At 37.6% G+C, this 26,279-nt stretch overlaps 1 protein-coding gene across 10 annotated transcripts in view; it reads left to right on the plus strand.

Annotated features, from left to right (window-relative positions):
* Positions 1-26,279, plus strand: part of PRR16 (proline rich 16) — a 168,626-nt gene that overhangs the window by 100,123 nt on the left and 42,224 nt on the right. For 5 of the 10 annotated variants that reach the window (XR_012833161.1, XR_012833162.1, XR_012833165.1 and 2 more), the window contains one exon: positions 9,425-10,319. Coding sequence is in view for 4 of the 10 variants with exons in the window: in XM_075741057.1 (XP_075597172.1) it covers positions 9,425-10,183 (759 nt within the window). In the remaining 6 variants the exon portion in view is untranslated. Of the gene's footprint in view, positions 1-9,424; positions 10,320-17,628; positions 19,186-26,279 lie in introns of those variants that run through there. The other 5 variants (XM_075741054.1, XM_075741055.1, XM_075741056.1 and 2 more) reach the window with 3 other exon arrangements.

A 26,279-nucleotide genomic window follows, 5' to 3' on the forward strand; every position in this document is an offset into this window, starting at 1 on the left:
ATTAAAATATGGAGGCCATCTAGACTCAGAGCAGTATTTTACAAATAAAACACTTTCAATCAAAAAATCCACTAGCCCAAGGTTTGGTCTCCAAAAAGATATACTGGCTGTTCCTGGGGAATGTCTTTTTCTTTTTAGAACAAAAGGATGGTAAATATTTCTTTCTGGAGTCTCTTTCAGACTGTCAGAGGAAAAGGAAGGAAACTGTTCAATACTCTGCCTAGAGAGGTGATTTATTTAAAATTGGGGAAGTATACCCAGACTGGAGTTAACACAAAGGAATTGCAATAGAGTTGGTTACCAACTTCTCAGAAAAGTCTTTTGGATGTGCTAAATATTTGAAATAATTTTTACGAGCTATATTGTTATGAGGGCTTTTTTTCACAATAGCTGTCATTAATATATCTTAAGAGTGAACCTAGAAAACTATTTATGTGATTAGTGGGACCTTTTTTCCTAATCCCGCGGAGGAATTTTCAGTCTCCATGGTGACTTAATAGTTTGGGGATGTACATACTTTAAGGAACTTCTACCTGCTGTTCACATTAATGGTTAAGAGCTCAGACAAATATTTAGCATTCATTTAAATTAATATGATGTCTGATTAGGCAAATCACTGCATTTCTAGTCATTATAAACTGATGTTTATAGCAAAGTTTGTTATGTAGGGACTAAAATCTCTAACATTTTATGGTACTGCATTTTCAGCTGTTTTACAACACTTCTATTCAGAAAACACTAGAAATAACAACAAACCAACTATTCCTTAGTTTTTGTCAATGTGCAGCAATTTTCAGTTTTGTTACCTGTTTTGAGAGAGAAAAGCAGTACTAAGCCACAGCTTCTAAAATGTTGATCTAGAAAGATACATTTGATTCAGAAGAGACACCAAAGTTCCTCAGCTCTGGTATTCTCTGGTCTCCTTATATTAAACAAAAGACGTCCACTGTCAGGGCGTATTACTGAAACATGTACACAAGTGTTCCACATTAATTCTCTTGAGTTTTTTATAGGGAAGCCTTTTTTACTTGTATTTACATGTGCATTTAAACACTGAATGCTGATTAGCAATTTGTCTTTTAAATTTCCTAGTTTGTGCCAATGAATTAAAAAATTATATATGCAGAAATAGTTGATCCAATGCATTTTTACCATGTCCGGCTTCATCCTTTTCTATGTTTTTTCTTTTCTTATCTAATAGCATAAAAATAGAGATCTGCAGTCTTTGTGTTTCCAAAAATGTAATTTATAATTCCACAAATTTAGGAGAAAAAGTACAAAACCCAAATAATAAAGTAGTTGTACACTGTCCTTATTATAGTCCTACATTAGTCATTTTCAGAGATACGATGAAGAGTAGATTTCGGTGTCCCTAAAAAAAAAAAAAAAGCATTGTTGCATTACTTTCATGAGCTTAAATAGTTACACAGGCTGTATCTACACTGTCAAACCTAAACTTGAAGAGTCCAAAAAAAAAAAGTACAATTGGCTTCAGTATAACAACAAAGGGAAGATTGCTGATTTCCCGTTAAGTTGCTGTTTTCTTTGTAATTCATATGAAGTTAAACTTACTTTATATTTTATTATGTAGTCCTCAGTCATTTCTCCAGTACTTAAAAGCCCTTTTTTCTAGTTGTGAGTCTGTTGTCAATGTTCAGAACAAGCCGTGCCAGATTCACTTGCTGCTCTTGGAATCTGTTCTTGAAGAATTCCCAGTTAACACTGCTGCCCATAGGGATATGCATTGGATTTGTTATTTCAAATATGTGGATTGATTTGCTACAATTTTGGGTAACTGCATCATTATGGTCAAGAGAGGGGAGCAAAGGAAAGCCATGACTGATAACTTGCAGTGAGACTTCTTTTTTAGTGTTGAGTCAGAGTTTCAGTTTCTCTTTCAGCCTGGGTAACGAGCAATGTGTGAAATCATTGCACTGTCTTACTAGAGTTAAGACCAGTGTCATATCTCTGTGTCTCTAGATGTGACATAAAACCAGCTTTAATCCCCTTTACTTTTGTGAAATTAATTACTTTCCTAAATTGTCAAATACAAGACAATGTGAGTATTTCACTGGAAATGTGAAATTCTATTAGCATTCATAAGGAATGCTGACTTATTTCAGCTAATATTTCAGAACAGCTAGTTTTTTGTTACAAATATTCTTTGAACTTGTTTTTCTAGAAAGGGATTTTTTTGTGTATTTGTTTTACTTTATTTTCTCAGGGTTTCTCTTTGTTTATTATAACTATATCAGGATTCTTTTGTGTGTGACAGGAACTATAATTGTACTATTCTTCATGAATGCCTGCCATATACCTGCCTTCATCTCTCTCTCTGATCTCCAAGCAGTGTCCCTAGCAGACTTCATCCAAAAGGGTACAGAGGAATTACTATGGCTATGTTAAGTTCTTAAAGGGGAACACAGAGAGCAGCTTACTACCTTTTCTATTTCTTTTTTTATCCCTTCATGTAAAAGAAGTCTTTTTCTTTTAAGACTTTTAATATGGTCCTACCGGTTTGCTTTCTCTGAAATGCTAAGTATGGATGATGATACTGAGCTTTCCTGGCCATATTAGATTCTCAAGAATCTAGCATATTCTTAATTTTCCATTTATATGTTTATTTCTAGCCTAACTTGGTGTTCCATCTACTTCCAAATGTCAGAGTACAGTTTAGTAAAGCCTATCACCGAAAACAATGTATTTCTGAATTCATTTATATACAGAGGGTAAGGTTGAATCAATGACTGTATAATGTACTGCAAAGGGTAATACTAGTTCACTGAAGTTACTAATGTATTCTTTAGCAAAAACTTTCTGGTGGCAACAAGAACTGCATGTGGGGGTTTTTTTTCTCTTACTTATTGAGTTGGGATGTGTGTAAGTAAGTTTGCTTAGAATGGTGTTGATCTTTTAGATACCTTAACACTGACAGATCTCATGCTAACCTTGCCCTTTGCCAGTGCTGCAGGGTGGGTGACTGAGCTGTCTGAGACAGTACTGTAAGAGTTGTCTCCTGAAAGCTGAACTTTGAATCTGCCTGGAAGTATGTATTAACTCAAATATCAGATTCATCCCTAGTGCTATGCTAGAATATCTTAGCATAAAGAGACATGATTATTAATACAGCTTCAGATATGAAGATGCTGCTGGATACAGTGTAAAACTTTTATTATAACTTATTAGTGGTGGCAGAAGGACTGCTGGGTGTAGCCAGATATTTGAGTCTTTGTTTTCTTATGTAAAGGTTATTACTCTTTGTTCTACAGACATTTATCATGTATTTGGTTTAAAAAATATATAAAAAAATCCGAGACTGAGAGAGCTTGCATAGCTGTGGTTTTACAAAACAGCTACAGCTTACATATTATGCAAGTCCAGGAAGCACTTTGTGTATAAAAGCTTCTCTGTTTTTTTCTCAAGCAGAAAGAGGAGTAAGTGGTATATCGGTATAATGAGGGTGAGGAAACTGCAGCATATTGCTGATGCTAAAAGCTTATACAGTTTCAAGCAGAAATAAGCATGTTCGTGGTAGATAAAGATGTCAAGATCTGCTTAATGCAAAATCTTTTAAGAAGTCCTTCAGTGAGAAATTGTTTGAGACTGGGATAAGATTCTGCAGAAATATTTCTGTGTGACTTTTCTATTCTTGCGTTCTTGTCTGGGCACGTGCTTTTTGTAATTTTTTTAAGTAGACCACTTGTGTCTTCTAGTACAGCTCTTCTGGTTTCTTTTTGCAATTTTTGGCTTACACAACTTTATAAACATGTTTCTAGTCTAAATTTTGTTCTGTTTCTCCTTGACCTGGAAACTGTATTCGCTGGGGATGGGGGGGAGGAGGATGGGGGTGCAGCATACAGAAGTTAGCTGTGGCAAATGCAAAAGATATGACTCTGGATGACTAAAGCTGGGATATAAGCACCTGAGAACAGGGTCTTATTCTGATGTTATGCAGCTTAAACTGAAGAGGGAAATACTGGCACTCTCGCTGTTAATAGGGACTTCCCTTTCATTTGTTGTTAGCTCTGTGGTGGTTCAGGATTTACAGGCAAAGACTTGGTGGGGGAAAAGCTTCATATGTGTCCTTAGTTATATTGAATGGTCATTTTTTTCAGCAAAATACTAGTAATTCTACAGGAAATAATGAGCTAAGATGACGGGAAGGTAAATAGTTTGACAGCTTGTCTTAAAGATTCCTGTAGTAATTATAGCAGGCGAACAATTTCTTGTAGGAATAGAGATGCAATCATGCTCTGTATTAGAGCTACGGACATAGTATGTTTGCCAGTTCCTTACTTAAAGGCAAGAGTAGCCTCTTTGTGATAGAGCTGATTGCTGTTTTGTTTTTAATTACATGTTTCTTCTTCTGGCTTGTCATGTAGTGAATTTTTGCACATATAGTGCAAAATTTATCCATGTCAAACTTTGCAAGTTTTTGGAACTGTTTCAAAAATAATGAAATTAAGACATTTTGATTGCAGTTATTTGTAATTAAAGAATACCACCTGGTTTTGTTCCTTTCTCAAGTAATTTTTTTAGTTCAAAGAAAGAAATCAAAAACTTGTGCTAGTCTCATGACCTGACTTGATTTTGGTTGATTTAAAATAAAGATCAGTATCTGTCTGTAGCTATTCATTTTCTAGAAAACTTCCAGCAAACTGTTAAATCAAATCTCATAGCTGCACACTGCAGTGGTGTAGTACTAAACAGTAATATATGGATTATAACTATTCCATCTCAGAAGTAATATCACAGCTAAGTACCATTTCCATTTTGCTTATGCAGCTTTTCTGAGAGGTACTAGCCTGTACAGAAGCAAGTCATTTTAAAAAAGAAATCTTACTCATAAATCCACATGAAACTTTGAAAAACATACAAAACAGTGAAAATGGCTGGACATCTTTGGAAAAATTATAATTTTGAAGTTCTGTGAACTTAAAAGTTTATAAGTCTTTAAAAGTGGATTACTTTTCTTTCTGAAAAGCAATTTGCCTCTGTATTCAAGCATTTAAAAAAGCACAATTGTCTGTGATGAATTGAGTGCAGCTAGTGGTTTATATATTCATTGAACATCAGTACCTTATTGCTTTGTTTCCCACTGCCTTTAAACAGGAGGAAAAACAAACCTGGTAAAACATTTATTGTAAGGAGATGATAAAACTCTTAATAGATTACATACACATTTGTGGATGTGTATTGCATAATTACACAAAGGGAAGCACTGCAAAAAGTGTTTGTAACTAATTGTAGATACTCTTTTCAGTTTAGGGACACAATTAAGAAGTAAAAGAAACTGCTACTTTCTGTGTCATGTTTTAGTCTTGTTATTGCTAAGTTAGATTATTATGATGAGATCCTGCCATCCGGTAAAAAATAAGGAGTTTTGAGTATTGGGTTAATCAAGTTAGGATATTAACCCACAAAAGTGCCTTAGCAGAGGAGGTAAAAACCAGACAAAACTTAGAAGTACAACTCAAATAATGGAAATATTAGGCCAGTATAGGCCGCATTTGATAATCACAAGACATTTTCTTCAACAAGATTCTCAGTTACTTTAACCAGGGACTGCAGCTTGATCACCATGGAAAAGCAATACTTTATGCTAGCTCTATATTTTTAAGCAATTTAAAGTAAGAGTTTGATAATGCTGAGGGATGGGGTTAATTGTAGGATATGTTGCAATTTGTTTGCAACTTCAACGTCTGTGTTTTTCCATTATTTATTTTCGTTTTTATTGGGGGTGAATAGTTTTTATGTCCTTTTGACCTGCGTGCTTTGAAACTACAGATTCTTTCTCCATACACTGGTGGCTGCAGCACAGAACTTCTGAGTCTGAATGAATATTGTTAAGATGGTTCTTTTCTAGTAGTACATAACTTAATCCTACCCCTGTCTACAACAAGGAGCTTTACCTTTTCTCTAACAGTTTAATATGCTGTGCTCTCACAGAGACAAAAGGGAGGAAAGTTGTCTCTGAGTAGTAATCAGTTTACTTATGGTTATATCTTACAAATGTCACACAAATCATATTCATGTTTAATCTTAGTGAAGTGGGAATAAAAACTCATGCAATGTTACTATAGATCTTACATATTGTATAAATTTAAAAGTTACATCTATAAACTTCTGCGTGCAGTCTTTCTCACAAATGCTTTTAGAACTTTAGCCATTAACTCAAATGTTTTGTCCGCTCCTTAGGAGATGTGCTTTTACACAGCTGCCTTATCTTTCCTAGCTTTCTTTACACTATTCTTTAACTCTCAGGAATCATGTTTACAACATTCATCCACTGATTCACTTTGGCTTCTTCAACTTCTACGCTGTATTTCTCAACTGTATCCAGAGTGCAATGAGTGTTTTGTTTTGCCCTCTGATCTTAAAATCCAGTGATCTTGCCTCATTGCTTACTCTTAGTAAGTATGACCTGGCAAGTTGTCAGCACAAAGCAATCTTTGGTTACTTCATGTTTGCTTTTCTCCTTCCTGATGGCTGTTTGTTAGCAGGGACTTTATTTCATTTGTGTCCTCTCTGGAGTGTGGAGCTTTCATTTCCACATGTTCTCTTTGATGAACTTCTAACCATTTTTTTAATTTTGTTTTCATTTGTACTTCTTTGGGGGATACTATTCATAGCATTTATTTAGCAGAAAACATTAAAATTATCTAAAAACATTAAACACAAACTTCAGATTTATCACAGATCTGTCATTTTCTTTTTTGCTTCATTTTGTTCTCATTCTTTAGGTTTTTTGTGTCTAATCCAAACCTGAAAGCTCTTGAAGCAGAGAGAAATGTGTAACTTTGCTTGTCTGTAAAACATATCAAGTATCTATGACATTCTCTAAAGATTTGGATTTTGCTGATATGAGGAAAGTACCCCTGATTACTAACTATCATTATTTCAATTATATATTTCGATGCTCTTTTAGTATTCAAGATATTAGTTTAGATTGAGAAAGCCTTTTGAAATAGAGATTAAAAAAAAGTTTAAAAAAATGTATTTAAAAGTATAAAAGGTTAGTGCATTGACATGCAAGAACTCAACAGCGGTAGTATTCAATTGCTTTAGCAAACATCTGTGACCTTCCTACAGTCATACAACACTGATTTTTTTTTCCTTGAAGCTGTTCTTGTAGTTAGATACTCAACAAGGAGCCCATCCAAAAGCTCCACATATATTTCTAAGGGTGAAATGATGCTATAAGCACAGGTTTGACTTGTTGAATGATTTAGATTTCAGGATAAAATATTTTGGCTCTGTACATGTGTTAAACAGACTTTAATTAATTTCTTGGGGTCAGCTAGAGACATCCAACTCCGTCCCCAGTGGGCACCTAATGTTGTGCAGTAACAACCCAGAAAAGGGGTAGGTATGAGCTGATGTCCTGGTTCATTCGGGAGTGTCACACCGGCTCCTACAGAGCTTGAAGTCTCAGGATATTGCTGGTGGGGGGAGAAATGGGCATCTCTGCAGAGCTCAAATCCAGTTAACAGCTAAGGAGCTCCTCAGGCAGTAAAAGGATGCTTGTACATGTGAATCAAGTATTGTTTTATTCCAGAACTGAAAAATGGACAGATTCTGCACAACTAGAGCAGCATTTTTGTTTCTAAATATTCTCTCTATTACTTCCACAGGGAGTGCATTGTGAAATGGAGGCTATTTTTTTTTCAACTCTCTTTTTTTCTTTGCTTTTTTTGTTTTTTTAACTACATCAGTTTCACTGTGTTAGTCACCAGTTCTCTATCACTTTTTCACCTTATTTGAATTTTTTTTTCTGGGACAAAAAAACCAAAAGAAAATAACAGTAAACAGAATCACAACTTGTGGTGGGAATGAATCTGGACAGTTAAACTGTGTTGTTATGTCAGAACCATTTCATGCTGGTTTTATTTTTTAAAAATGGATAGGTGACAAAAAAATTCCAATGTGGACTACACATTTGCCCAGAGGGCAAGAGATAAACTCTAGTCATTCAAATTCAAGGACAGTTCATAACAGAACTCTTGTTACTCTTGACAAAATTTTTGCACTGTCAGAAGGACAGCTTGAACGGATGCTAATTTTCTTATCACCAGGGTCTGCCATTTTATGCCACACATGTGCTGCATAATTGCAGCTATATCATCAGAGCACCAGTGGAATATCACCTTGAATTTATGTGTCTGAAAATAATGAACACTAGGTATTGTTTCTTTAGAATTGCATTGCATGGGAGTACATTTATTTTGTACAGTGTGAAACAGGGACAATCTTTGTTGCACAGGAGGCCTAAAGCAAAGAAGCCATGTGTCTGGTTCTGCAGAAAAAAAATTTGCATAAAATGATTAGAATTTTGTGTATGTCTTAAAATAACATTAAAATGCATTTCTGTTATTTTATTTTCTTCTTTATTGGGAATTGGATATTGGAAATTGTGAGTGAATTTTATTAAGTTGAGAAAGCTTTAGTATATTATTTGGATAATCTCCATGAGATTTATCCATAGCTAATTGTGAAATAACCCCATCAGTGGTCTGTGGCTGTGTTTTTCCTCACATACGTGATGTTGATTGCTGAGGTCCTGTATGATTATAGGTACCATTTGAGGGGGCTATCATGGTAGAAAATAGAGGAAAAGAAAAATTAGGGAGACTAGAAGAGATCTAACATTGTAGAAACTACCATCAGAAATATGGGAGGTAGAGAAAATCTTGGAATAAAGTGCATGAGTTAATAAATGCTTGTAACTTTGGAAACCAAGCTACTTTTCCTCTTGCAGCAAATGCTATTTCAGGATTGCATCAGAAGATCTCAGATCTTAAGGCAAATATTCATAAAGGGAGATAGTGCAGTCTAATACATGAGAAGAGTTGCTTCTCCGTACCTTATTTATATTTAAAAATTGTCAAGAAAGACTGTACCAAACTTATGATTGTAGGTATATGATATCACCTATATGGAGATGCATTTTTAAATCTAGACTGTGTGAAAGGTCAGAGCCAAAAGATACTCTGCAGACAATTTGGATTCAGAAGCTGTCACGTAGAAGCTAAAGTTAAATAATTCAGTCTCCTCCTGCACTGGAAGACAAAGCATAATATTGAAGGATTACAGTTCACTTACAATGATAGCGCCAAGTAAACCCTACAGAGAAAGAAATGGAATTTCATTCCAGAGTGTTTCAAGTTATATTTCTTTTGTATTCAGGTGATGACATAGCAAACTAGCCATCTCTATTATTAGTAGTACTATCAGTATTATAAATGTTATTAGTATTACTGGTATTATTTTGTTACATTGGCAAGAAAAAAGAAACAATGGTCCAAAAAAATGTGGATGCTTCATCTCTGGGAAGGACAAAACTGATAGTGGACAGTGCTTTTGTTTTTCTGTGCCTTCAGTGGGGCAAGCTTTTCTCACCATTTTCACTCTGGCTGTTGTGTAGGTGGTTGACCAGATCGACACACTGACATCTGACCTGCAGCTGGAGGATGAGATGACAGATAGTTCCAAAACGGACACGCTCAACAGCAGCTCCAGCAGCACAACAGCTTCCAGCTTGGAGAAAGTCAAGGTGCGGGGCAGCGCACCACTCATCAAGCCGCCCGCGCACCCCTCTGCTATCCTCACCGTGCTGCGGAAGCCGAATCCACCCCCGCCTCCGCCGCGACTGACACCCATCAAGTGTGACGAGCCTTCCAGGCTGTCTCCTTCAGCCAACCCTGTCAAGACTAATGGTACCCTGCTGCGGAACGGGGGCTTGCCAGTCCCACCCAACCGCATCCCAAATGGAGATATATGCTGTATACCGAACAGTAATTTGGAGAAAGTTGCAATCCAGCCTCTGATGCACAGACCTGAGAAAGAGCGATGTCCTCAGCCGGGAGCAAGGGAACGGGTACGATTTAGTGAAAAAGTGCAGTACCATGGCTATTGCCCTGACTGTGATGTTCGGTATAACATTAAAAACAGAGAGGTGCACTTGCACAGTGAGCCTGCCCATGTTGTGGGAAAGCTGCCACACCAGTGCCCTCCTCTGCCACCTCCACCACCTCCGCTGCCTCCATTTCCTCTGGAAAATGGAGGAATGGGGATAAGTCCCAGTAATAGCTTTCCTCCTCCGAGACCTGCGACTGTGCCTCCACAAACCGCACCAAAACCCCAGAAGACCATCTTGAGGAAATCAACCACTACAACAGTGTGATGTATGCCACTTGAAACAATTCTTTGTTTTTTCCTATATATAAACATAAATAGGTAATGAGCACTTTCTACTTGAGCAATAAAAAGACCCAATGTATTACTCCCTGTATCCAGTGAAGTGGCATAGAAATCACATGGTAAGTACAAAGAGGAATGCTTGTAGATCTTGTAGTCACCAAAGTGGTGATTTGTGATAGATTTTGATCTATCTGACATAAAGGAATAACCATTGCTCCTGAATTTTGGGAAACATCCTGTTTCTAGTAAGTACCTTTTAAAATGTCATTTGATGCAGTAAAGTGGAGTACTAGATAACTATTTTTGACTGAATGCTAGCAAATGCATTTTTCTCTGCTTGACTGCTTGAGCAAGGGCACTATGCATGGAGTGGTGCAATAGGAGGTAATCATCAGACTTTCAGGCAGCTTGAGCTTTGGTGGGGAAGTAAAGAAATAATTGAAAGGTATGTTGACATGGCTTTGGAAAACTGAATTATCTCACATTTTGTTTCTCACTTGTTCAGTGTGCCACAGTTAAGGTGAAGTACAGAGTTTTCAAATGAGCAGGGATATTCCCATTCAGCTTCCCCTATTTTCACTGCTCCATCTGCAAAATGATAGTAATATTTTTTCTCATAAGTGATGTCAGTAGATTAAAACAATAAAGCACAGTCCTGCATTTTTCACAAAGCATTTGTCTCTTGCAAATCTCTTTTTGCAGGCAAAGAAAATTTTGCCTAATGCCTTCAGGGATGTTCACTTAATTCATGTAAAGAGCTTTGAAGTTGAAAAGCTCTGTGCAATTATGAAGCATTAACATGGAAAACAAGATATTTTACATGTTATCACACTTTGGTGGTGAACCTAATTAATATTTTTACTAGTCGAAAAAAAAGTCCTGAGTCTTTTTAATTATTTTATGAGAGAATGTTCTTTTATTCTCACAAGAGAATTGTTGGGGCCTAGAGTTAAAAAAAACATCCAATCAGAGAAGAAAATCTGATAATAAATCTGTTATTTACAAAAGTTGTGCAAAATTAATCTCAAATGACCCAACAGCAGATGCTACATGAAAGCAGTATGCTTTTTTCAGCTGAAACATAAAACATACTCTATGGCAAAACAGACAAAACTAGACAAAATAGATTTTTAATTTGAATTTCCATTTACATGCAGTAACAGATATTAAACTGAAAACTAATCTTCAAGCAGTTTCCCTATACACACATTATACTACATTTATAGTATTTAAACTGAAATAATAATAATAATCATAACAAAAATTCTAACAGATAACTATCCTTTGAAAACCTTTGTAGTAAACAAAGACTATTTTGTGCAAATACACATTTAGGATCTAAATCTTCATGTTGTGTTCTTTCCATGAAAGTAGCAAAGCAAGGAAATAATCTTAAATGCTTAATCATGCTTTCCACAAATGCTCCTCATGTGCTTTTCATGATGCATTTTACATTTTTCATTGTTTGACTATACTTAATCTAGTGAAAGTTGTTGCCAAGTGAAGTCCTAGTGTTTGCAGCAGGAGGCAGTACTTCTGCATGTGTGCGTGATCTTTGCTGCTCAAATGAAGTTTCTCTCAGGTGGATTCTGCTCATGCCCTGGGACTCCACAGCACCTCCCTTGTTCATACATTGAAAACTACATTTAAAATCACTGGAACAATGTGTGGACATATCCACATTGTGTATCTACAGGTTTTTCTTTTAAAAAAAAAACTTTCGCTGTCCATTTGACTTTATCGCTACTGTGGAGATCATATACCAACTGTCATGTGCTAGTTTAATTTTTTTTTCCTTCTAAAAAGTGTACAGGAAATTATAGGATGCACATGTCTTGCATCACGGTTCAGTTTTTTTTCCAGTATAAAGTTATCTCTTATAGCAAAGCACAGTACTTTTCCTCTGGATTCTGTCCCTGGGCTTGCCAGAGTCTGATCAGCATATTAGTACCTCCAAATTACATGCCATACTCTATAGATGTGCATTGATATACATGTACATTTCATTTTTATTGTAGTGTTAAGTTTACAGTTCTCAGCTCTGGAAAGTTTAAGTGGCATCTGCCCTTCACCATTTCATGTTCAGTTTTGGTATACATCTTCATCTTGCACTTTGTCCTCTCCTTCAGAGGCACTTTCTTTCCCCATGACTCCCAAGTACCCTTTCACAAACTACTGCCCTTCTTTGTGCGTTTTCACGGGAGAAATATGCTGTGCTATACAAACAAAAGATGCAGTTTTTCAAATGCAATGCTGCCTTTGGCCAGAAATGCAATTTCCAAATGCGAAGGAAATTTTGTGAAGAATATGAAGAAAAGTTTGCTAATCGAGGCTTTCTTTAATGCCAAGTGTTCCATGGTCTCTGTTAAATCATGCTATGTTGAATCAATTCTTCTGTTTTAATGAGAATGTCTGGCCTGTGTCCTATTGTAAGGTATTTTTATCAGAATAACGATTTCACATTATTGACATGACAGAATAAAATTCAAGTTAAAACAGGTAAACTTGCAAAGCTTGGGAAACAATTAATTTTAAGCTTTGCAGCACTGTCTGGAAAATTTTAATAAAAATGACATTATGAAAGAATGCAATGCTATATTCAGCCAGCAGTGTTTTTTGCATTTATATTAAGAATGTAATCTCTGTGAAGTATTTTTGAACACCTATAAACATAGCATGTTTCACATCTTACTAAGGAAAACACAATAAACTAACCAGAACTGGACAGGAATTGTCTCTGCCTTTGAAACATAAATATAATATCTTTGAGATTATATTTAGAGTTTTGAAAAGATGTTAATACCTGAAAAACTGAAAGGCCAGTAACAGAACTCACAGAGCTGCAATTCAACATTTGCCATCATTTCAGACTGGTGCTCAGTTTTGATTCCCCAAAGGTATTTTAAAGTCTGAATTGTCCAGATCTAGACTTCTCAAATGCAAATATAAGGAGAAGGTGGTCTCTATCAAATTAATGAAGAGCATGAGCTTTGGAAAATGGAAATAAGCAATGAAAATTGCTTAATTTTTAATAATGGCATTGATTAATAAAAGCTAGCATATGGCTGCTTTCTAAGAAAGGAAGACCAGGAGACTAAAATCCAATAACAATCCTTTTTAAGGATTTAAGGTAAGAATCTTCAAAAAGATCATGAATCTTCTTATTACCTAGTAAAAGTCACTGTTCCTTCTCTCTTGTCTTCTGGAATTGTTACACCTTTCATGACATCTTCCATTGTTCATAGAAACAAGAAAAGATTCCAAATCTTCATCCACATTTTTTATTGTTAAATCAATATTTTATTTAAAATGCTACGTGAAGTAAGTGAAGTAGACCACAGCTCTTGTTAACTTCCTTCAGATAACTTGATTATTGGTTTTGAAGCAAACAAAGTGCAGTGTGAATTCTTTAATTACCAGAGGGATTTCTGTATGCCCTCTAGACCTCCTCAGATCTCTTCATTTCCCTGTTCTAATTATGGCTTTCCTTTCAGTGATACCATGAACAGTAATTTTACATGTGGAGATAAAATCATGTTATGCTTGCTACGCCAGTCATCTGATTTACTTTTAAAGTAGGCATGATTATTGGGCACATATTTTTACAAAGGCAGCATTTCTTATTCCTGGTTTGTATATATGCTGTGATCCATGCTTTTTCACAGGGGAGGTGTGTCTGTGTAGAAACAAGATACTTATCCACTATTCAAACTAGTAATAATAATGAAAGTATCACGCTTAGAGCTGCAGTTAAGGTCTTGTAAGTGAGATATGCGCAAAGGCATGCAGTAGAAGAAATGTCTTCTTATGGCAAACCATGGTAAGTACAACATTTAGAATACTTAATGTGAAAAATATGTGGCACCTATTGAATAACCACATTGTGTTTTGTAGGGTAATGTGAGATATATAGCATGCAATAATTACACACTGCAGCCTAGCGTTTCTGAATGTATTAACACAGACCGTGCAGCTCATAACTGAAGCAGTAGCAGCAGCACTGGCTCAGCATGCTGCAACGCAGTGCATACAAATTGCAGTTCAGCCTCATCTTGTAGTGTTTACACTACACATGTAGTGATTACATGGTGATGGTTTTAAATTGGAAAACCTAGAAGGGATTTTATCTCACTGGCCAGTCTTGTGGTGGAGAATAGCCCAAGAGAGCAAGTTTCTCCCTCAGTCATAATTTTGACAAGGTATCTGTAGAAGTCCATCTTGGGATAGCTCTGGGGAGCACATGTAAGTCAACTTTCATTTCTGGTCTGAAATGATTTGACATCTGGCTACCTCATGTTGGTCAAAGAGCTCTCTTGTTAGCTGAGACTGGAGCTGCTGGGAAAATTGGATTTGACCAGGTATCCTGCTGCAAGACAGTTGCCCGTGCTCTGTGCAAGTCTGCTACCGTTCTGTTTTTTCACATTTGTTCATGTATGGCAAAGTGCCTATGCTATTATGTGGCTAGAGGGTTTTGTTAAGAAATTGCACCATGCACTGTATCCATCAGCTGGGCTGCGTTATTTCAGTGGGGTAAGCAGGTGAGACCATGGCTGTATTTAGGTTGCCCATTTTTTTGTGATGCTAAATCTTTGGAAATTTTGAGGGAGAGTTTTGTTACAGTTGAGATAATCAGTGTCCTGTCAGGTTATAAAAACAAGGTGAGAATCTCTCATACAGGTATGGCCAAGAGGAACTAGTACCTTCCTCAGGGGTCGGTACTGGGACTGGCACTGTTCAACATCTTTGTCGGCAACATGGACAGTGGGGTCAAGTGCACCCTCAGCAAGTTTGCCGACGACACCAAGCTGTGTGGTGTGGTCGACACGCTGGAGGGAAGGGATGCCATCCAGAGGGACCTTGACAGGCTGGAGAGGTGGGCCCGTGCAAACTGCATGAAGTTCAACAAGGCCAAGTGCAAGGTCATGCAGGTGGGTTGGCGCAATCCCAAGCACGACTATAGGCTGGGTGAGGAATGGATTGAATGCAGCCCCGAGGAGAAGGACTTGGGGGTATTGATTGATGAGAAGCTCAACATGAGCCAGCAGTGTGCTCTTGCAGCCCAGAATATGATTCTGTATTTTACAGGACTGCATTTGTTATTGCAGGACTATGTATCTTATAGAATAATAGAATCATAGAATCATGGAATGGTTTGGGTTGGAAGGGACCTTAAAGATCATCTAGTTCCAACCCTCCTGCTGTGGGCAGGGACACCCTCCACTACACCACGTTGCCCAAAGCCTCATCCAACCTGGTCTTAAACGCTTCCAGGGATGGGGCATCCACAGCTTCTCTGGGTAACCTGTGCCAGTGCCTCACCACTTTAACAGTAAAGAATTTCTTTCTAACATCTGATCTAAATCAACCCTCCTTCAGCTTAAACCCATTACCTCTTGTCCTGTCACTACACTCCCTGATAAACAGTCCCTCTCCATCTTTCCTGTAGGCCCCCTTCAGATACTGGTAAGCTGCAATTAGATCTCCCTGGAGCCTTCTTTTCTCCAGGCTGAACAATCCCAACTCTCTCAGCCTGTCCTCACAGGAGAGGTGCGCCATCCCTCTGATCAGCTTTGTGGCCCTCCTCTGGACTCTCTCCAACAGCTCAATGTCTCTCTTGTACTGGGGTCCCCAGAGCTGGACGCAGTACTCCAGGTGGGGTCTCACCAGAGCAGAGTAGAGGGGCAGGATCACCTCCCTCACTTGCTGGTCACACTTGATGCAGCCCAGGACACGGTTGGCTTTCTGGGTTGCAGGCACACACTGCCGGCTCATGTTGAGCTTCTCATCAATCAATACCCCCAAGTGCTTCTCCTTGGGGCTGCTCTCAATCCATTTCTTGCCCAGCCTGTAGTTGTGCTTGGGATTGCGCCGACCCATATGCAGGACCTTGCACTTGGCCTTGTTGAACTTCATGCGGTATTCTTCTGTGGTACTAAAATGTTTTCTATACAGAGATGAGAAAAAAGTCAGGTCTGATTCAGTAAAAGAATTAGAACAGAAATTGCAACCAATAGCCGGCCAACAGCAGTGCTCTGAACAATGAGTAAGACTGGGGTCATTCTGCTGCCTTGCTTGGGGAAGATAAAGAGCAGAGCTCCAGAAATTGCTGTATCTTCTCCTCAAGAGAAGAGATTTTTTCTTTCATCCTGAAATATTGTATGTATGTACTAAGACTCTTTAAGGAACTGAGTAGAGTCTGCTTCACTGTTGCTTGTAAATTATGTTCATAATAAGAAATTATATTTTAAAAGAATTTTCTGATCTCAGATCTATCCCTTTATGTTGTTTACCTGATCTTTTGACTGACTTCTTTTGCAATCTTGCAAGCAACAATGGAAAAAATAATTTACATAAGGGAAAAAATAGGTATATTATGAAAAAAAAGGAACTTTGAACAAATATTTTTAAATATATTCTTCAGCAGTGCTTGCATTATGATGACTACATCAATCTCAGAGTTTGTTTTTCTTTAAGTAGGGTTATTATCATTACTTTAAGTTTAATCTTGAATCACTTTAAGTGTAAGAGAGCAAGAAAAAAGCCAGTCAGTGGCAGAATTTTTCACAGAAGTGTTTTTTTCCTTTCAAGTTCAATGTTGACTTTGCTAAGTAAAAGTTATTAATGCATGTCAGTCTCTTTCCTGGATAAATTAGCATGTGAAAAATGGAACATGATGATAATATCTTTTCATATAAATCTCTAATGCCTACAGAATACTTTGTTTTTCATTTTTTTGCAAATTCAGTGATGACTGTGTACTGGATCTACAAATTACATTATCTTCTGTCACTAAGGAGTAACTAACATACTGTAATTTTAATGGATGACTGTTTTCCTTCAGTTTCACAATTTCAACATGATTACATGGTTCAACTTAATAATGTTAATTTTGGGCTTCAGAACCATGTTTTGTGAGACAAAACATTAGCAGTCATTAAGATGAAGTAGGGCCAACACCAATGGAAGGTGACTTTTGAAATGAAGTCAGCGTACTTTCCTCACACCCACTGCAAAAGGATTTGTTGCAGAATCTTTCTGGTACTACATAAAAAGCTGTTTGTATGTCTCTAAGTTGCAGTTTCTTCTTTGTTTATAAAAAACATTCCACAGTGCCATCTACTTTGGTAAATATTAGATTTAATGTGGATTAATATTACTACAATTTATTAGATGTGACAATAAAAGTACTTATAAAGGATATTCAGAAACTCTCAGTTCACTTTTAACTGGAAACATGCCAATCATCAACAGTCAGTGCTAGGAACTGAACAAGAGAGAAAATGATTTACCTTCCCTGCCTTAGCATACATTGACTGATACCAGGCAGCCGGTTTTACTCCCCATGCTACCACCGAGTTTACTTTTAAGTAGACGATTGAAACTAAGGTCTCTGTGGTTGTCACAAACTAAAGGTGTTGTATTTCACAGATTGAAGGGCTCCTTGATGTCTCTGTCACAGATGAAAATATTTACAGCATTTCATCCTAGATGTTCAGAATAAAGATTTTGACAGCATCCTTCATGCTTGAATATTGGAGGAGAGAAGAGAATGAGCATTTTTTATCATCTCTTCAAGCAACATCAAAAGCTTTCCATCAGAAACCTATATAGTTTCTTGTCAGAACTGGCTTGGCCTTCTAGACTCTGATTTTAGCCTGAAGACTAAAAGGCTGAGGTTCCCTGGGGCTCTCAACTTCCCACCAAGGTATTGGTAGCTCAGGAGGTCTGTTTTGGAAGATCATAGTAGTAAATCTATCAAAAGACTGAAATAAAACATTTCTTTCCTGAAACAATTTTAATAGTATATTTGTTTCCATGATTTTTTTTAATAACTATTGTTCTGAAGTGAAATAAAGCTTCTATCAAAATGCTATAATTCCCTACCAAAACAAATACTCCTAGCTTGTGTCCAGTCAAGTCTTTCAAGCAGCATATGTCATGGACAAGAATATCTTGCAGAATATCTGCTGCAAATGTAAGAACTGTCTCATGTGTTTAGTGGAGCATAGGATTGCTTGCTGCTGTCATATCAGCCCTTATTTCCCCAGTGGATATTAACAAGATGTTGTGTATAAATTTGGAATTGCAATTTTCTTTTTGTATTGGAAATGAAGCCCTTATTTTTTTCATCTGTTCCCAAAGAGCTGTAATATTCAATGTGTGGCTCATGCCAAGCAGTAAAATGTAGGAAAGCAAGCTTTGTGTACTTCAAATATCCAAATATATGATCGACAAATATCTGGAAAAAAATATATTCACTGATAGGGCTTAAACACACTTAGAACTTCCCTTGAATGGAAACCAGGAATCACGTATTTAAAATATCCTAACTCCTCTATTTTAAAATGCAAGGGGAAGAAAAAAAAAAAAAAAAAAAAAAGGGTTTCTTTCATTCAGCAAGGTTTCCACTTGTCCAAATTTTAACCTCAAAGTGTGTAATACTCCTGATAGAAATGGGTGATGACAGTCTCTGCCTCTAGAGAATTTACTAGTCTAGACTCAGGAAATATCTGACACCATCAAGCTAATTTTATACTAGCTGACTTAGGAACAAGAAAATATTAAAACTGAATGGACTGTATAGGGTGCAGTTCTCCAATAAAATATATTTTTAGCTTAGGGGGACCGAAAGGAATAAAAGGATACCAAAGAGATAACTTACAGACATCTCACATTTAGCTATGTATACAATGATTTTAAAACTCAGTTTTCATTGGTATTGAGGCAAAATCAAGTGGTTTGGAAGAGAAACAGATTAATGAGTGCTGCTGAATAGGTGTCAAAAGTGGGAATCAAAATTAAAAGCAACATAAAAACATTTTACTAACTGGCCAAACCACAGAATTTATTTTAGCTTTGCAATAGTATTTGCAAATACAAAGGTTTGTGTTTTACTGCATGATAGATGATAGAGGTAGACATACATACTGGAGTCAACCCTGTGCAACAGAATTAGACAAAGGAAGTGAAAGTAGACGGCACATTTTTACTTCCCTGGGTTTTTCCACTGGGATAGGTGCTGCTCTTTTGGCTGTTGTTCCATGATCATTTATAGTTGTGCATATACCCGGCAGCTTTACAGCTGTACAGCATTGGTCTGGTGCAGGTGTGCAGACCTGGTCACATTTCAGTTGAAATAGTCTCTGTTTCTGGGTGTCTATGTTAGGTTGCCATTGCTGGGTGCACCGGGTGCTACCCACTGCCCATTCTTCCCCAGCGGTAGTGGCAGGTCTTGGAAGAACATTCCAGTCACTGTCAGATCCTATCTATCTGCTGAATACAACCAAGCTTCTCATGGAAGGAACAAGACAAGAATTAGAGATTGAGGCAACAAAGGGAACCTTGTGGTTGTTGTTTGCCACAGGCCACCAAATCAAGGGGAACCTATTGATGAACTCTTCTTATTCCAGCCACAGGAAGCATTGTGCTCACAGGCTCTCATCCTACTGGGATCTTCAACAACCCCAACATGTGCTGGAAAAGTAGCATGGCGAGCTGTAGGCAGTCCAGGAGACTACTGGAGCACATTGAGAATAACTTCTTAAGCCAGGCAATAGACAGCCCTACTAGAGGGAATGCATTACTGGACCTGTTGGTTACTAACATAAGTGAGTTAATCAGTGATATCAAGATTGGAGGCAGTGATCATACACTGTTGGATTTCACAGTCCTAAAAGATATGGGTTAGGAGAAAAGTAAAGTCAGGAACTAACTCAGGAACAGCCAGGTCCCTCAGAGGTCCCTACTGGGACAGGTACTGTTTAATATCTTCATAGAATCATAGAATCATGGAATGGTTTGGGTTGGAAGGGACCTTAAAGATCATCTAGTTCCAACCCTCCTGCTGCGGGCAGGGACACCCTCCACTAGACCACATTGCCCAAAGCCTCATCCAACCTGGTCTTAAACACTTCCAGGGATGGGGCATCCACAACCTCTTTGGGCAACCTGTTCCAGTACCTCACCACTCTAACAGTAAAGAATTTCTTTCTAACATCTGATCTAAATCAACCCTCCTTCAGCTTAAACCCATTACCTCTTGTCCTGTCACTACACTCCCTGATAAACAGTCCCTCTCCATCTTTCCTGTAGGCCCCTTCAGGTACTGGTAAGCTGCAATTAGATCTCCCCGGAGCCTTCTTTTCTCCAGGCTGAACAATCCCAACTCTCTTAGCCTGTCCTCATAGGAGAGGTGCTCCGTCCCTCCACTCAGCTTCATGGCCCTCTCCTGGACTCACTCGAACAGCTCAATGTCTCTCTTGTACTGGGGCCTCCAGAGCTGGATGCAGTACTCCAGGTGGGGTCTCACCAGAGCAGAGCAGAGGAGCAGGATCACCTCCCTCAACCTGCTGGTCACGCCTCTTTTGATGCAGCCCAGGACACGGTTGGCTTTCTGGGTTGCAAGTGCACACTGCCGGCTCATGTTGAGCTTCTCATCAATCAATACCCCAAGTCCTTCTCCTCGGGGCTGCTCTCAGTCCATTCCTTTCAATCAATTCCATTCATCAGTGACTTAGTTGGATTGAGTGCACCCTCAGTAAGTTTGCAGATGACACCAAGCTGAGCGGTGCAGTTTACATGCCTCAGGGATGGGAGGCCATCCAGAGGGACTTGGACAACCTTAAGGAGTGGGTTCACGCCAGGCCAAGTGCAAAGTCCTGTATATGGGTTGGGGCAACCTCCAAGAATCAATACAAACTGGGGATGAAGGGACTGAGAGCAGCCCTGACAAGAAGGACTTAGGGGTATTGGTGGATGAAAAGTTGAACAAAAGCCACCCCAGAAAACCAACAGTATTCTGGGCTGCACCAAAAGAAATGTGATGAGCAGGTTGAGGGAGGTGATTCCGCTCGCCTGTACTCCGCTCTAGTGAGACCCCACCTGGAGTGCTGTGTCCAGCACTGGAATACAAGAAAGACCTGTTGGAGCATGTCCAGATGAGGGCTACAGAAATGATCAGAGAGATGGAACACCTCTTCTGTGAGGAAAGACTGAGTTGAGGGGTTGGTCTAGATGACCTTGAAGGGTCCCTTCCAACCCAAACCATTCTATAATTCTGTGATTCTATAATCCTGTCCCTTTGGCCTACACATGTCCCTAAGGATGGACTGTATAATTCTCATGCTTCAGAAAGCAGGGACTTGATTAGATGCTGCTAGAAGTATCTATTCAAATCAGCACTTTTACTTGATGTGTGATGACAGGAGAGGCAGCTAATTTTGATTAAGAACTTTGACAGACATAGTAGAGTATAGGAAGGATCAGTTTGGTGCAGAGGCCTGAAGAAATGAGCTTCTCTGGGCATAGTATAAATGTCCTGGCTCATGTCCCTGAAAAGGTGTGAATAGTTCGTCTTTAGAGTCTTTTAGATGATCACCCAAAGAAACACACTTGCAGCCCAGAAAGCCAACCATATCCCAGGCTGCATCAAAAGAAGCATGGCCAGCGGGTCGAGGGAAGTGATTTCCCCCCTCTATTCCACTCTCATCAGATCCCACCTGGAGTACTGCGTCCAGCTCTGGGGTCTCTAGTGCAAGAAAGACATAGACCTGTTGGAGTCGATCCAGAGTAGGGCCACAAAAATGATCAAGGGCCTGGAGCACCTCTCCTGTGAGGAAAGACTGAGAGAGTTGCGGTGGATTAGCCTGGAGAAAAGGTGGCTCCAGGGAGATCTAATTATGGCCTTCCAGTATCTGAAGGGGCCTACAGGAAAGCTGGAGAGGGACTGTTTACAAGGGCATGTGGTGATAGGACAAGAGATAATGTCCTTAAGCTGAAGAAGGGTAGGTTTAGATTTTATATTAGGGAGAAATTCTTGTCTATGAGGGTCATGAGGCACTGGAACCGTTTGCCCAGAGAGGTTATGGGTGCCCCATCCCAGGAAGTTTTTAAGGCCAGGTTGGATGGGGCTTTGGGCAATCTGGTCTAGTGGAGGGTGTCCCTGCCCATGGCAGGGGTCTTGGAACTAGATGATCTTTGAGGTCCCTTCTAACACAAACCATACTGTGATTCTATGATATCTTGGTGCCATCTTACATGAGTCATGGTATAACCACAGTGATGTCTTTGTATAGTGGTTGTATAGTAGTTGATAGTGTAACAACTAGTGTAACTAGCATGGTAAAGTGCCGGTCAGGCCACATACCTGGCCACCTGAATTAGACTTACTTGCTTTAGTGGCTGTATGTTGAAGCAGTGTTTCCTAGAGATTTACTAGTCCTGATGAGCAAGCTGAACAGAAAAAAGCAGTGTCTAAGAGTGCCAAGATCTAGTGAGGCAGCTATTAGAAAACATCCTTTTCGTGTAATCAATCTTCAGAAATGATAATGCACATTAAAAATTCAGGAAAAAATTGAAAAATAAGAAGTTATTTCATACTCTTAAATTTTCCCTGGAAATTAGAATTTTCTAGATTTGAGTTGCTTTGACTTAACAAATAAAATGTTTAGAAGAAAGCTTATTCATTAATTCAGTGAAAAGGTTTTCCGACAGCAGAGGACCCATTAATATAGTAAAAATGCAAGGTACTGTTGCCTAAGTTAATAAAATCAGACTAGAAATACGCTAAAAATTTGTCACAATAAGGTGTGTAGCTACTGGAGCAACTTACTTGGAAAAGCAGTTAGTAATTCACACTATGAAGTTTTCAAATTAAAGTTGGACGTCTCTTAAAAAAGAGAAACACTAAGTCTGAGGAAATCACTTTGAAGATCTACAGTGGTAATCAGGAGGGCAAAGTAATTTACCCTAATGCTTCCTATTAGCCATTAAAGAGCTGATACACCTTTCATTAAAAGACAGATGAAAAATATACCTTTCTGATGTTTCCAGCAGGTGCAATTTTGTACTTGACAAAGAAAAGAGATGGAAAAAAAAGCAGGTAAGCATGCCAGAAGCAATGGAAAATTTGAATGTCGAACTTCATTTTTTTATAAACAGGCAAAACTCAGTACAAATTGTGCAGAGTATTAATGAATTAATTCTACTTTTATGGTGACTTGAACTAAAGGATTTGGATGCCTTTTACGGATATGTATGGAAGTACCTCTCCACCTTTTAGAATTATGATTTTTGAACAAACAATCTGTCTGTATCTGTATGTATCTACAGCAGAATGGCATACTCCAGATCAACTGTCGTGACAAGTCCTTTGGCAGCTGAAGTGCTAGTTGGCTGTGCAGGAATCAGCCTCAGAATCCTTTTATGGATGCAGCCATAGACAAATGCTCTTCAATTCCCAGTGCCAACGTGGGTTAGCATACATTTAACCCTGTACTGCTTTTTGTAAAACCATCCTAACCTACCTTTGCTGCTCTTTCTTGTGTCATCTCTACAATAAATCAACTTCAGACATTTTTGCAGTGAAGCAGTGAGCCAGACAGGTGACGCAAGCTGTCTGAAAAAAGGTTTATCCCCAAAATTGGTGAGTCAGTCAATGAGACAGTCTATGAAAGAGGAGAGAGTGGATTGCTTTTCTGCACTTAGATTACGTCCATGTGAAGTTAAGCAAAGACCTAATGAATCCTTTAAATAAAATCAGACATCTAAGCCCACGTACTTCTATTTGATTTTACTATTAAATGAAGGAGAAGAATCAACCTTGTCACACAGATGTGGGTTTTTTTGTCTCGGCTTGTCTAGTATCTAAAAACCATGTAAGGATGCAGGAGAAATGTTTTTGTATATACATACCATGATGTATTTAAATAGGTGGTTGGCCTTCACCAGTGTAATGGAGGAGAAAATAAAACCAAAATAGGAATTTGAGTTATGTGTTGATGTGATTTCAGTAATCCTTCTAGTAAAATATGTCTTTTCATAAGAATTAAGGTAAGCTTGTGCACTACTTCTAAGAAATTTATAACGTATTTCTGCATCAAGTTGTCGTAATACCAGTAAAATAATGAATATATAAGGAAGAGCTTCTCATGGATGTTTATTTTCTAAAACATAGTCCCTGCAGATATGCATGAAACACAAATGGATTTTTAGCAACAGAAACAGCACCACTCATATTTGCATTAATAAGATATAGTCAAGCTTTTTTTCTCCTAGGGACTTCTCGGGCAATTCTTTTCTTTTTGTCCTGCCAAGTATAAGGAGGAAGTTGTGTATTTTTATTTTTTTTTAATCTTTCATTTTAGGTTCTTTCCATCTAAAACCAACCAGGGAAAAAAAAAAAAGAGAAAGAGAAAGAGAGAGAGAGAAAGAAAGAAAAAGAAAGAAAGAAAGAGAAAGAAAGAAAGAAAGAAAGAAAGAAAGAAAGAAAGAAAGAAAGAAAGAAAGAAAGAAAGAAAGAAAGAAAGAAAGAAAGAAAGAAAGAAAGAAAGAAAGAAAGAAAGAAAGAAAGAAAGAAAGAAAGAAAGAAAGAAAGAAAGAAAGAAAGAAAGAAAAAGAAAAAGAAAAAGAAAAGAGAGAGAAAAAAACTATGATATTTTTAGTTTCTTTATGATATATAGCACAGCATGCTAAGGCATTTTTAAATACCTCAGTAATTCTCACATTGTCTTCTCCTGAGAAACTCTGACAATTGAAATACTAGTGAAAAACTGACCTACAAAAAGATGAGAGTAGCAATCAACAGAATAATAAATTCAATTAAATTTTGATAAACATATATAATATCAATAATTACTGAACAGGTTGGGCAAGAGACTCATCTGACAAAATTCAGTGCTCCTATGTTTTTTGACAAAAAGTTCATGGTTCACAAAAAGAAATCGTGAGACTTCTCCAACAGCTTATGCAGAATATTTTGTGCGTTTACGTGCACTGAGATAGTAACTGACTGACAACATTGATTAAGAGTCTCTATGCGAAAGCTCATGTAGGCTAACAGGCCAAATTTTTATGATGCATTTATTTTCATAATTCATATTAAATTTTCACAATAAATTAATTTACATGATAAATGTATTGTTAATAGTTTTTGCAACCTCAGTCATAATATGTTACTGAGAAATTAAAGTATATCACTCTGTGACAGATTTCTTCAAACCTTTTCAGTAATCATACCTTCTGAATGATAAATGAAAAAAAAAAACCAGCTATGATGATTCATAATTTGTAATTTATATATTTGAAATATGTATAAACAACTGAATATGATTCTGAATACTTTAGAGACTGATGATTTTAATTATTTTTTTCCTGTAGTCATCTGATTTGTAAATACAAGACTAGTATTTCAAGAGTAGGTCTAACTTGCAAACTTGTAAGTATATTCTGGTTAGATACTAGCTGTACTATTTGAAAAATATTTGACCTTGGGCTTTGCCAAAACTTGGAGAACAGTCATAAATACTGAACAATCCTTTTCTTATGATATTACAAAGCATCGTTCTAATTAGAAAAAAATTATTACAATATGTTGAATAAATTATTATGTATGTACATGAAAAGGATATTGTGTCTTAGGGGCAGGAAGAGATGAGAAACTCATGTTAGAAAAATAAGAATGCAGTGTTTTCCTCTGAAGGCCAGTAATTAAAATTGACTTCACCTTGTTAGAGACCTTAAAAAGTGTATATTTACATTTTGGTTTATTGTCATTTAGGTTTGAATTTGTCACAGTGGTATACAAGCCAATTACACCAGTGTTCAATGCAAAAGTACAGAAAATGAAGGACTCTATTCCAAGTAGTTTATAATTTGGTGTAATCCGAGGTCAATTCTGATCACATTCACACTTGAGAGCAAGTCTTTACTAAAACTGTTTGCTGTTCTTCAGGGAAACAGCTTTTAGAGTCAGAATTGCATTGCTGAGGCAGAGGAAACATTAAGCAAGGGAAGAGTTGAAGCATAACAGCAAATATGATAAGTAAAACTTCATATAAACCTAAGACTCAACATGCATATTTTGTACTATTAATGCATTTTACATGCATTGTTCATTTTCTGCCTCTTCTTTTTTCCTGATATTCAGCTCCAGCTGTACAAAGACATGCTGTTCAGTCACTTCTTTTAAGGCTAGGGCAACAAGAAATAAGGTTGTATAATAAATTACAACTGTCTCATTGATTTCTATAAAGAAGACTGCCAGCGTAACAAGCTTCAGTGATGATCTTATAGTCTGAATT

Source organism: Balearica regulorum, chromosome Z, assembly GCF_011004875.1.
Source record: "Balearica regulorum gibbericeps isolate bBalReg1 chromosome Z, bBalReg1.pri, whole genome shotgun sequence".
NCBI lineage: Eukaryota > Metazoa > Chordata > Aves > Gruiformes > Gruidae > Balearica > Balearica regulorum.